Here is a 12500-nt window from a genome sequence, read left to right as displayed (position 1 = left end):
AACAAAGCATTGCGATGGCCCTAGCGGGTGATGACGCAATGTGATTTCTGCCCAGTGCTCTGAATGTCAACGTGAAGAAATTCAAAAAAGCGCGGGTAAACGGCGGGAGTAACTATGACTCTCTTAAGGTAGCCAAATGCCTCGTCATCTAATTAGTGACGCGCATGAATGGATTAACGACGATTCTCGCTGTCCCTACCTACTTCCCGCAGGGGGTGTAATGGCGGATAAAACCGCCCTTACACACGGGGTGTGACGACCCCGCGGTCCCTGAGTCGAACTTGGTGTAAGGATTGGGATCCCCCTTTTGGGGGGTCTCAATAATTACACCTAGGGGGGTTGCGGGCGCAGGGTGAGTCCCTGTACCCATGGGGGGTTTCGGAGGGTGGGGGTCGCGAATTGGGTCGCGAGGGAGGGCGAAATCGCCCGGTGGAGGGGTGGTTCCACGTGGTGGAGGGGTGGGTCCACGTGGTGGAGGGGTGGGTCCACGTGGTGGAGGGCGAAATCGACGGGTGGAGGGGCGCGAGACCTACTTACTGGGGGGTTCGGAGGGGGAGGGTCGCGGATTTGGTCACGGTGGGTGGGCCGGACTTAGGGAGACGCGCGCGAGGGCGAAATCGGCTGGTGGAGGGGTGGTCCCACGGGGCGGAGGGCGGAATCGGTTGGTGAACGGGGAATTCCACGCGCGGGTGGGGGTTCGGGGGGACAGGCTGCTTCGCAGTGCGAAGGGCATGGACACTGCGGTTCTCGCAAGTGGTTCCAGCCACGCGTTAGTAGTCGGAACCTCCCGCAACGGTGGAGGCCGGCGAAAACGCGACGCCACACGTGGGGGTTGGGTCAGGGGGAGTGGGTGGGTATCCCTCGGAAAAGGGACGGTTCGCGGGGCGGTGCGGGGGAGGGGGGACTGGCTGCTTCGCAGTGCGAAGGGCATGGACATTGCGGTTCTCGCAACTAGTTCCAGCCACGCGCTAGTAGTTGGAACCTCCCGCAACGGTGGAGGCCGGCGAAAACGCGACGCCACACGTGGGGCTGGGTCTCAGGGGGAGTGGGTGGGTATCCCTCGGGAAAGGGACGGTTCGCGGGGTGGGTCGTCGGGCGGGATGGGTGGGTTCCCCCTTTCTGTGGGTCTGCTCCCTCTCTGCTCCTCTCTCGAGGGGAGTCGAGGCGGAGCACTCCTTCAGCGCCTCCACCGGGCCCCGATCCGAGCTCCCCAGCTCGGCGGGAACCGGGGGGCCCCCTCCCAGGGACGGTGCTCAGCGTCCCGAGCTACCCAGCTCGGTGCCGCGGGGAACCGCCCCATCTAACCCTTAATCCTCTTATTCATTCTTTTTCTTGTACTTTTCAGCTTTTCAGCTCTTGCCTTTCGGCACGGCCGGCGACCGTCTCGTCAACCAAACTTCAACCATGGCAGAGCATCTTTGCAAATCTTGTCCGGAGGCTAAACTGCCCCCAATCGGATCTCCGGGGGGGCACAATGATGCGTCCGTCGTGCGGCGAAGTCTGCGCATCGCTTCCCAGCATGCCAGAGGATCTTCTACAGCGGCTACATCGAGGGACCCAAGGAGGGTGGTGCCCTCAAGGGTTCGTAGTCGCCCGCCGCGCGCCGGGGTACTGCCCTCCCGACGAGGGAAAGGTTCCAGCCTTCGTGCTGTCCACGAGGACGTCGAGGACGTCGCAGACAACGCGGGACTGACTGCGCAGCCGAGTCAGCCAACGCCAGGATCTTCAAGAACTTCAACCGGTGAGTCCACTCAATTATTAGGTAGGGTTCGCGAGTGCCACGTTAGTTTAAGTAGGATCGATAGTCATCGCGTCGCGACCGGAGGCTCACCGGTACCCCCCGTTCCAATAGGTCATCCTCCCCGGACCCCTGCGATCGAGGGACCGGGCGCGCAACGCGACGTTAGAATACTGCAATTGAACATGTCCCGCTCAATTGCAGTAACCGGGGAGGTCTTCCAGTTAATTCGCAAAGAGCGTCTGGACATATTGTTGCTCCAAGAGCCGTATGCCATTCGTGAGGCGAACACCTGGGCCATCCGCGGCCTAGGAGTCGGAATGCGTATTGCCGCGAGCTCAACGGAGCGACCGTGGGCGGCCGTCGTTGCGTGCAACTCCATCGTGGAGATTGCTTACGTGTCCCAATTAAGTAATGCACATTGCGTTTGTGCTGAAGCCCGCGTCCCCGGTGGATCCTTCTTCGTCGTCTCCAGTTATTTTCAATACTCGGACGACATAGAAATCCACCTGAGGCAGCTTGAAAAGGTTCTTAGCTGTCTCAGGGGTCGCCGCGTTCTGGTGGCGGCCGATTCCAACGCCCAACACTCCCTTTGGAGCCCCAGGACCACTGACCGTGGTGTCCTCCTGGGTGAGCTCATCGAGTCTTTCGGTCTCCGCGTCGCGAATGATGCTAGGCAGGGCCCAACCTTCAGGAGTGCCGCAGGTACGTCGTTCATCGACGTCACACTGGCCACCCCTGGCATGTATAAATTCATACGTGCATGGAGGTTGGAGGACGAGTGGTCCACCGGTGACCACACGTCGGTTTTCTTTCGCTTAGCGATCCGGAGTTCCTCACAGCGCGTCAATAACTCGGGAGTCGGCGAGGGCTCTACCATGCGGTTCAATGTTCGTCGGGCCGACTGGGAAGAGTTCGAGGCGACCCTCGATGAGGAGGCCCGTGAGAAGCTCGTGGACCATCCGCTGGATTCTACAGCGGATGTCGAGAGAATGGCAGAAGTACTGGGTGACGTACTCACCAAAGCCTGCCAAGATTCGATGCCGCGCCGCAGACATTACCGTCGCGCGAATCCGTGGTGGACCGAGGAGCTGACCAGCAAACGCAAACTGGTCAGTCGTCTCCGAAACGGCTACCGAAGGGAGACTAACCCTGACGCGCGAAAAATTAAACAGAATAGGTATCGTGTAGTCCTGCGGTCGTACACCAGGCTACTTAGGACATGTAAAGAAAATAGCTGGCGCGGTTACATAACAACGGAAAGCAACGCGAATCCCTGGGGCTTCCATTACAAATATGCCGCTGATAAATTGCGTGTAGGCACGGTACTCAGCACCCTTAGAACCGCGAATGGCACGACACTTACAATGCGTGAGACTGCTGAGGTACTGTTGGACACACACGTACCCGACGACGACCCCAACGCCGACACACCGGAACAGAGAGACATCCGCGAACGCGTGAAGAACCTAAGGGTTCATACAGAGGACGCACGAGACTTGACGGACGACCAACTTAAGGGTCTCGTAAAGACCCTTAAGAACGACAAAGCCCCAGGATGCGATTTAGTTGAAGTTAGGGTCCTAAAAGTCGCGGTCATGAGGATGCCTCACATCTTCACGCGACTCTTCAACGCCTGCCTTAAGCACGGCGTTTTCCCCACCGTTTGGAAAGTCGGCACACTTCGTGCTCTCCTCAAAGGAGTTCACAAGGATGTGTCCGACCCCAAATCCTACCGTCCCATTTGCCTCTTGTCGGTTGTCGGGAAATTTTTCGAAAAGGTCCTGCACGGGATCCTTATGGCGAAAGTCCTTACTGAGGACAAAATATCAGGACGTCAATATGGCTTTCTGCCTGGACGCTCCACGGAAGACGCGATAGTAGAGTTGCGTGAATTAGTCGAACGCGGTAACGACAAGAGGTACGTCATTGGACTCCTTTTCGATATTTCAGGAGCCTTTGACAACGTGTGGTGGCCCCTAGTCCTCCAGTCTTTGGCGGATCGAGACTGTCCGAAGAATGTCTTTGAAGTGCTCCGGAGCTACTTTGACAATCGGACCGTCAAGATCGCCTGGAGCGACCAAGAGGTTTCCAAGCCGGCCACCCGGGGCTGTCCACAAGGATCAGTCCTGGGCCCCGCTTGCTGGAATCTCATGTTCGATGCCCTCCTCAAGAGCATCGAGCAGAATTTTGGTGATATCGAAGTCGCCTACGCGGACGACCTTATCGCGGTCGTATCGGCCGACTCGCGTAAGGAAATAGAGAGGATAGGCCGAGCCGTCGCCGAACACATCGCGTCGTGGTGCGCGTCAGCGAAGCTCGAACTGTCGAGGAGCAAGACAGAGGCAATTGTCCTGTCATGCAACTCGCAGAAGAGAGCGCCGCTGGTGCGGTACAGGTGGGATCGGGCGCGAAGGACACGCCGACGCGTGAAACCGGTGTTGGATATCCGCCCACCCGAGATTAGGCTCGACGGGGAGAAAATTAGATTCAAGGAGAGCGTGAGGTACCTCGGGGTACATTTTAATAGAAACATGCGGGTCCGGACCCATACAAAATACATACAGGAAAAGGCTAGAGTCCTTTTCACTCGGCTATCGGCCCTAATGCACAAGCATTGGGGACTCCGATACCGATCGGTTAAGTTAGTATTTCAGGGCGTTTTTCAGGCTGTCGCGTCGTATGCAGCCCACGGGTGGGTGGACCGTTGCACACCGTACGACTGGAAGAAACTCCGTACCGCGCAGAGGAGCGCGCTGCTGACGGTGACTGGCGCGTATAGGACGGCTTCACACGAAGCACTCTGCGCAGCGGCGGGGGTGCTTCCTGTGGACCTATTATTGAGGGAAAGAGCAGCGCGCTACCAAGCCAAGAAAGGCATTGCGGTCAGAATAGGTGATGTAGAAATAGACCCCGCGAATCCGCGCGTTGATGACAACGGCCGCCCGATCGAGGCCGTCGAAGATATAAAGGCAGAGATCCGGAATCTCTGGAGGGATAGGTTTGAGGGGGCTTCAACCGGGAGGAACACCTTCGCGTTCTTCCCCGATACTGCGGCGCGCCTGGACGCTAAGTGGGTCGAGTGCGACCACTGGGTTTCGCAGGTCCTGACAGGGCATGGGCAATTCCGGTCTTATCTTCATGACCGGTGCCTTGCCCAGTCACGCAACTGCGAGTGCGACCAGGCTGAAGACACAGTCCAGCACTTCATCATGGACTGTCCGATATAAGTAGTAAGTGGGCACGATTGGCGAATTTTCTTCCAGGAATCGCCCCCCTTCCCCCCTTTTTCCAGACGTGTCCGAACACGTTTTCCCCATTGTCCTTTGAGGAGGACGTCGCCGCTCTAGGGCCCCCTGGGGTGAGGGTCCCCAAAAGAATGTCTTTGTTCGACAGGAAGTGGGTGGTGGGTGGGTGGGGGGTAACGGTCACGTGATCCAAACGGGAGGGTGGGTGGAAAATGGGTGGTAAGGGTCACGTGATCCAAACGGGAGAGTGGGTGGGAAATGGGTGGTAAGGGTCACGTGATTCAAAAGGGCGGGAGTGGGGGGAAAGTGGATGGCGTGGGAAATGTGGGTATATATGGGGAAAATGAAATAAATATGTAATACATAATTTATTGAGTATATAAATCATTTATTCAGAAATTATACTTGTATGAGGGGTGGTACATAATATTAGGGATTTAAAAAATAGTAGTAATCAAAATTATTGTTATTATTATTATTATTAAATTAATGCAAATGGAATATATTTTTTAAAGACCGCTGGTTACAATGCAAACTACCTTTACCAGACAAGTTCTGAAAAGGCTTACTTAAATTTCTACGATTACAATTGCGTTTTTGAATAATTTTGTTGAACATTTTCATAACAATGCGATCGTTACGTTTTGTGTCTGAAGTAAATAGTTTATGAAAGGACTGTAAAGACCGATCATTGAACAACCAGTGAAGCACAACAATGCAGTACTGCCCACAAACATCAGACGATATATCTTGGAGTCTCTTCTGGCTCCATTCATAAACATTGCAATTTCGCTTAAGGCGCTGAGAGATTCTTGTATCGAAGGGTGGCATTCCGAAGCTGTCAAAATAGATTCCTCGCCTATTTGAACCGAGGTAAACGGCAACCCAGTGACTTCCTGCCTGATTGTGGTTGTCGGTGTTGATGATGATAGCACAGGGCCGGGGCCATGTCCAGGGGACACGGTCGGCAGGGTAGACACCTCCAATGCATGCATCTGTATGCGGTAATATCTCCAGGAGCTCAAGGGTATTCATAGAACGTCGGTAATCCGGGAAATGAGCGTTGGTCTCGTTCAGCAGGTTGAATGCAACTAATGCAATCTTATTCTGCGCTCCCATTAAGTAGCCCTCCATTTTCATCCACTGTAGTCGACAATAACCTGCCTTGTGGAATCAATTTCTAGCAAATTGTCATATTCGGCGTACAATAGACAATTTACATTCTGCTCTGTTGCTCTATTGAAGCGAACTTCAATGCGAATACTTCCACTTTTCACCAGATTCCAATGGCCAGCGGAACTTGCAGATAAATCAGGAGTCAGATCGAACGCGAACAAGCAAAATCCATCGGAATAGGCCGGACGAGAGATGCTATTTCCATGGTCGCTGAAATGTGTTCCAGTACCAGCAAATAGGGTGTTGAATGCCTCCACATCTAGGCACGCACCAGAGGTGAAACTTGGCTGCAGAGGTTTTGTAGGTACTTGGCGTCCATCGACATTCAGGCATAAAAAGTTTATCCCAAAATTTTGAAAGTTGAAGGGGTTCTTCTTTCTCGATCCGTTGAAACTGACATTGTCAACAAATCCCAGTATGATTCTTTTAGGTAGTTGACCCAAAATGGCATTGTCTATTGTCTCCCCCATAATCCCCCGATGGAGAACAAAAGATTTGACCTCCACCCGTGTCAAAGGATATTTCGCAGTTGTCTTTGCAAGCGTTTTAGCGTGAGCTATCAAAATTCCAGGGCTGAGTTTCACACGGCGAACTATCAAGGAGGCTTCTTCTATATGCACCTTATAATGCAGGGGAGTGGAGTCCATAAGGCAAAAGTCGTCCTTTGCACGGATAAGACGAACGCGTAGCTCTACGCCATTCATCAAAAACTTGTCTTGATTGAACACGTCACAATGTAAATGTCCCAGTAGATCAAATGCTTTACCACCTTTAGTAATTGCCTGACGTACGGCTAGTCCATCGTTGTTTCTTGCATCAGCCGCCGTTACAGCAATAGAATCCATTGCACCATAGCTATCCGTAGCCCAAAGAGACATCCCAAGATGTGAGGACTTTGCATCGGTTCCATAGTTTAGTAATGTTTCAATGTATGCTCTATAAGCGTACAGGTTATTTGGAGGCGTAACAACTTTTTGGTTGAAATATACATCCACTTGGTTAAACATTGAATGTAAAAAGTTATTCACAGGCCCAACAGAGTCGTCTATACCAGCAGAGCCATCGGATTTCAGGATTCTGGCGCGAACTTTGATCATGGTATGTGCCAAATCAATATATTCTTCTCCATGGCCTGGTACGATGAATTCAATTGGGGCATCGTCCGACAGCGTAGATACAGGATTATAATAAACAAATTGAGAATTTTCAATACTTGTTTGGGTAGGTGGTATGGTAAATAGGTCCAGCTCCGACTTCACACACTCAGAAGAGTGCGAATGTAGAAACGACATGATGATTAGTTGAAAATATCGTACAAATCACGAGTCTTCCGCTTTGATTTATGTCTCGGTACTTTTTTCACTTTCTTGCTTCTTTTGTTTGCAACGGGCCTTTTCTTTTTATTCTTCCGAGTTTTGGATGTCTTGGCAGATCCACGGCCAGTGAGCTTATGAGAGGCGAGGCGTTTACGCTTCCTCTTATATCCTGAGCCACGCATCATGGTCCCAATTTTGTCCTGGGCCCTCCTTTTCAATTTCAGCCCAGACTCGGCTAATCGGTTTTCCAGCGCCACCTTTAAGGGCTTGCCATTTGTCACTACATCCCCAACAACGTTAATACCCGCATTGAGAGCTTCTTTACCGACAGCTCGGGCTGCGCTTCCCAGATAGGGCAGAATGCGTCGAAACAGACCTCCAAGGAAAGCACCAATTCCATGACCTCGTTGATAAGGACTTCCAACGAATATCCTTCCAAAATCATTATATCGGTCCACTGTTCCTCCACCAGCTTGGTTTGCGTAATATGCAATGTACGGGCTCATTTTTTAGTCAATCAATCCTCTTGAAATGAAGCGTCACGTTCAAAGGACCATACTCGAATGGAATCATATCACCCTGATTGCATCTTATATCTATTTCAATTGTGCGAAATGAATACCTCATCAACGGAATATAATGAGGAGTGGAAAACGTAGTACAGTGCATGGCCCCATAGGTATACGTAGAAGCGCTGAATGGTATCACTCGTAACAGAGATGACTGCACGTCACCTGTTACGGAGGGTACACAAAGATCGCTGTAGATGAACAAATTCGCAGGTAAACCTCTGGCCAAACTTGCTGGTGAAGATCCTTGACAATACGGCCTGGCGTTTGTGAGGCTGTGTATACCTCTCTCAAATCCCAACATATCGGATACTTTATCGGAAAAGTCTATTGTATGAACTGTGCTAGTGCAGTTCCTGGAGGTACAGTGTTTTACAATTTTCACAAAACCTTGTTGCGCTAAATATTCAAATCGGATATGAGTACTCAAAGACGGAAAAGTATTCATGAACCCCACTAAATCTGTTATATCTTTGAAAACTGCAGTAGGTAGAAAAAATGTTTGTAGTGCGTTTACCTTACTCTTATTGGGGATTGGATTACTAACGAAATTGATTGGAGAATCTTTTCCATTACGTATATGTAAAAAATTGCAAGGAAACTGTATTTCACTCAGACCCACTACCCATTCTCCTTCCAGTTCAACTTGTTTTGGAAGCAAGGTCGTGAATTTCGATGCTGTATTATCAGGATGATAGCTCATGCTGCTGTTGCTGGGGAGCACCATATAAAATTCGTTTCTCTTCATTTTTTCCCAATTGCATGCAGTTCTGCAGCAGGTATCCAAGAATCAAACTTATCAGGATATCCTTCCCAATGAACAAGAACCTGCTTATTTTTTCCTTTTCCCTTGGAGCGTATGACACGTTCCACTATGAACTCGTCCTTGTCCGTTGGTTTATTGACAAGCACCAATTCTGGTTCGTAGAAAAATCCCTCAATTGGTTCGTCAGCAAAATCCATCAACTCGTATATCGGCAATGATTGTTTGAAAACGGCTTTCGTTATTTTGAATATTTCTTTACTCCAATTAGTTTCATATCCTTTCTCAAAGATGCCTTTCGTTCGACTGATGCGTACATAGTCACCAACTTTATATTTAAAGGATTCTTTACGTGGTTTCTCCGTCTTGAATCGACTTTGTATATTACGCCATACGTATGGTGCATTATCCATAGTCACAGCCGCAGGCGCCATCTTTATTGAAGAATGTCGCGAGTTGTTATAAGACTCGACAATTTGCTTCAAAACATCTGTATACTTATATGTTCGACTATGTGTAAAGTAACGCCACATACGTTCCTTCAATGTCCGATTGAAGCGCTCCACAACTGCAGCTTTTATGTCGGGATTACGTGCAACACGAAATTTTATTTTCTTATCAGAAAAAAATTTTTGGACACTGTTGGCCATAAATTCTTTTCCCTTGTCCGTTTGTATCGAAACAGGAATGCGCCCTCCATTTGTATCCATTATACGTTTGAAAGCTTCAAGAACCTGTGATGCTGATTTGTCTTTCAATGGCTCTACCCAGGCAAATTTACTCAAGACATCAATAACTACAAGTAAATATGAAACCCCATCATTATATGTTTTTAATGATCTCAATTCAACTAAGTCAGCCTCCCACACATCATCAATGTTGGTTACTGTATAATGAAGACGCGGAAATTTACGCTTAATGGGTCTATGAAGGGTATAAGTGTTCTGAGCATTAAGCCAATTTTTTATTTCACTTTCAGGTATTTCTTTCTTATATTTTGACAAAATATTTCGAGCCCCTGTGTATGCCTCAGGCTCTGGAAGGTCAAAATATGTCCTCGAGAGTTTTTCATTGTTCAAAACGGAAGCCATGATGTAACTTTGTCGGTTTTCGCAGTGTAGGGAGAACTAAGCCGGGGTTTTTTCGAGTTTTTACGGGGGCGATGAACAGGAGGAGTGCGTGATCTATAGCTTTTCCTTCTTCTATCTTCGTCTACGGAACTCTCGTCCTCTGAAATTTCAGGTTCTCTTCGATTCCTAATGTCTGGCAATGCTGGTGGAGACTGATGAAACTTGGGATTACCCAGAAACTCCCGAGGGGTGTTCAGGCTTTGGAGATAAACGGCAAAATGCTCCCATCCTTTAGCTGAATATGTTTTCCGTGCTCTGACAACATCTTGTATGAGATCCACAATATTGACACCAGGAAATGTCTGTCCATCCAAAGTCACTTGTCCTTTTGAATTCCATTTGAGTCTGTTAGCAGTATCAATGGCGTCAATGTATTCTAGTATACCAGCGGCTTTTCGCTGATATACTTTAGGTACAGTAGCAACAATAGCTTTTGGGTCGTATCGTTCAGCGGTTTCAGTTTCGCCGTGGGCCTCCGTTTCTAACACCGGCGTTTTAGTTTGTTCTGTATAAAACAAATATCGCCTCAGAACGTCGTTATACAACTTCCATTTTTCATGGTCATCTCTAGGGCTTTTCGAATTTAAAATTTCCAATAGCTGGGTATCTAATCTGCTTGTAACAGTGCCTGGAGTTTGCGCTGATGGCTGAATTTCTTTAGCCAATTCCGTTAAAACATGGTGAGCATCAACATGTGAAGAATTTTTTTTTTTTAGACGCTCCACACTCTCCTCTGGTACAAGAATCATTTTACGTGCATGTTCCATCCTTATACAATGGCTGAGATAAGTGCGCTTATCAGAGGACCCAATAGCATCGGCAAAATTGAACCACCTTTCTGATTAATGATTTTTTTCTTGCTGCTTAAACTTTGTTTTTTATCGGCAAGTTTTCTCAATAGTTTTTTATGTTTGCACAGTTTTGATTTCTCACAATTTTTCAAAGGAATATTTCCGTGTAATAAATTTAAAGCACACTCGCAAATGCAGCGAATTAAATCTTTATTAGCGTGTTGTATTATTACCCGGCGTAGCCTGGGTGGTGCGTAGATGAGAGCGTGTAATAAGGCTGTATTCTTTTCTCCAAGCGACTTGCGAACAGAGCCGCTTTCAGAACGACTTCTCGTTGCCATCACACATGAACGACTGGTACACTCCGTGATGCCCCTCCTCCTTTTATATTGCGATCCTTCCGCGGAATATAAACATAATGATGGGGATCACTGGGGAATACATTGGTACGAAACCTACAGTTTTCAGGAGTCGATTGTTTCAAATCTAGCAACAAATAGCCATGAGCTGCCGAAGTTGCATCAAAATAGGCTTCTTGCAGAAATTTTGGATCTTCTGGGTATATTTGACGAGCCAAATGGGCAATTTGTGCACGATCTCTGGGATTTTTAAATACGACGATGTAATTTGTATTCAATGAAATGTCTCTCTGTCCTTTGCCTTGGTGGAATAAATTTTGAGATAGAAACATTACACTGAGATTTTTATGATGGCTTCCTTTTGTAAATAAATCAACTATTGCACCATTCGAAGATTCCCGCATCAAATCGTCCACGACAACCAATTTTGGCTTATTATCATCAAAATCTCCAGATCTTGGTAGGCCTTCACGAAATTCGACAAAATTATTATCATAATCCGAATATCCATTCTGCCACTCAGCGTAATAAAAGATCACTTTTTCAATTTGTGTATCGCACATTTGCTTAATTTCCTTCAAAAACCTTTTAACAAAAAATGTTTTTCCACAACCCGTGGGACCACAAATCATTGCAGTAAAGGGATGTTTCCACCTCGTGTCCATATTGCCTTCTGATTAATCATGCCTAAAATCTCATCATTTTATACAATTTTACGATATCCGAAAATATGGATTTGAAAATGCTAGAGAGGGGCGTGACGTAATGCACCTGTATTGGGGTCAAGTGGGCTTGCCTATGACTAGGACAAGGACAATGCGCGTAGGCGGGGGCAGGTAAAAAAGGCGAAGAAGTGCAGTAGCCCCCCTGTGGCGCCAACAGTAAAACCCCTGACTTTTCCCAATATAGCCCGAATTTTCTCGCACTAACTGCAGTCGTCCAAGGGACATTCACAATGTCGGACCCAAACGATTTAGCGGGGCCCAGTGACCCGTCCGAAGAAAATACTACACCTCCACAGGGAGATTTTGATTGGATAAATAATTTTGATCTTGAGTTATTCGGTGATTTTGCCATTGAAAATAATTTTGATGGAGATTTATTCGAAAATTTTAATTCTGCGCTCTTTGATATTCAATGTGGTGGTGGTGAAAATGTTGTGAGTGACCCTAAGGCTTTGGAAGCTGTTGAAGAGTTTAATCTAGATTTACTAGATCAGCAGAATGGTAAGTATCTAGCTTCATACCTTTTTATAATACCGAGAAAAAATTTTAGGCATATTTTTTTATTGAAAAATACTAAACCCAATTTCAGATCAACAAAATGGCCGCGAAGAAGAGATTGAAAATCGATTGCCGGCCTTAAGGACAATACGACGATCACGCCAGAGACTTCCACGTTTCAAACTCG

General features: G+C 48.2%; 1 protein-coding gene and 1 pseudogene across 1 annotated transcript; both read left to right on the top strand.

Moving 5' to 3' along the window:
- Positions 1-252, top strand: part of LOC135172347 (large subunit ribosomal RNA) — a 2850-nt pseudogene extending 2598 nt beyond the window's left edge.
- A 10613-nt stretch (positions 253-10865) lies between these two features.
- On the top strand, positions 10866-12488 carry LOC135172344 (uncharacterized; the record flags this gene model as incomplete). Its single annotated transcript, XM_064138481.1, has 2 exons — positions 10866-12316; positions 12405-12488. Coding segments are annotated over exons 1-2 (355 nt in total), but the record flags the coding sequence as incomplete, so codon positions are not given.
- Between the last annotated feature and the right edge of the window lie 12 nt (positions 12489-12500).

Source organism: Diachasmimorpha longicaudata, unplaced genomic scaffold (genome assembly GCF_034640455.1).
Source record: "Diachasmimorpha longicaudata isolate KC_UGA_2023 unplaced genomic scaffold, iyDiaLong2 ctg00000257.1, whole genome shotgun sequence".
NCBI classification, from domain to species: Eukaryota; Metazoa; Arthropoda; class Insecta; order Hymenoptera; family Braconidae; genus Diachasmimorpha; species Diachasmimorpha longicaudata.
This window is presented reverse-complemented; position numbering and strand designations above follow the sequence as displayed.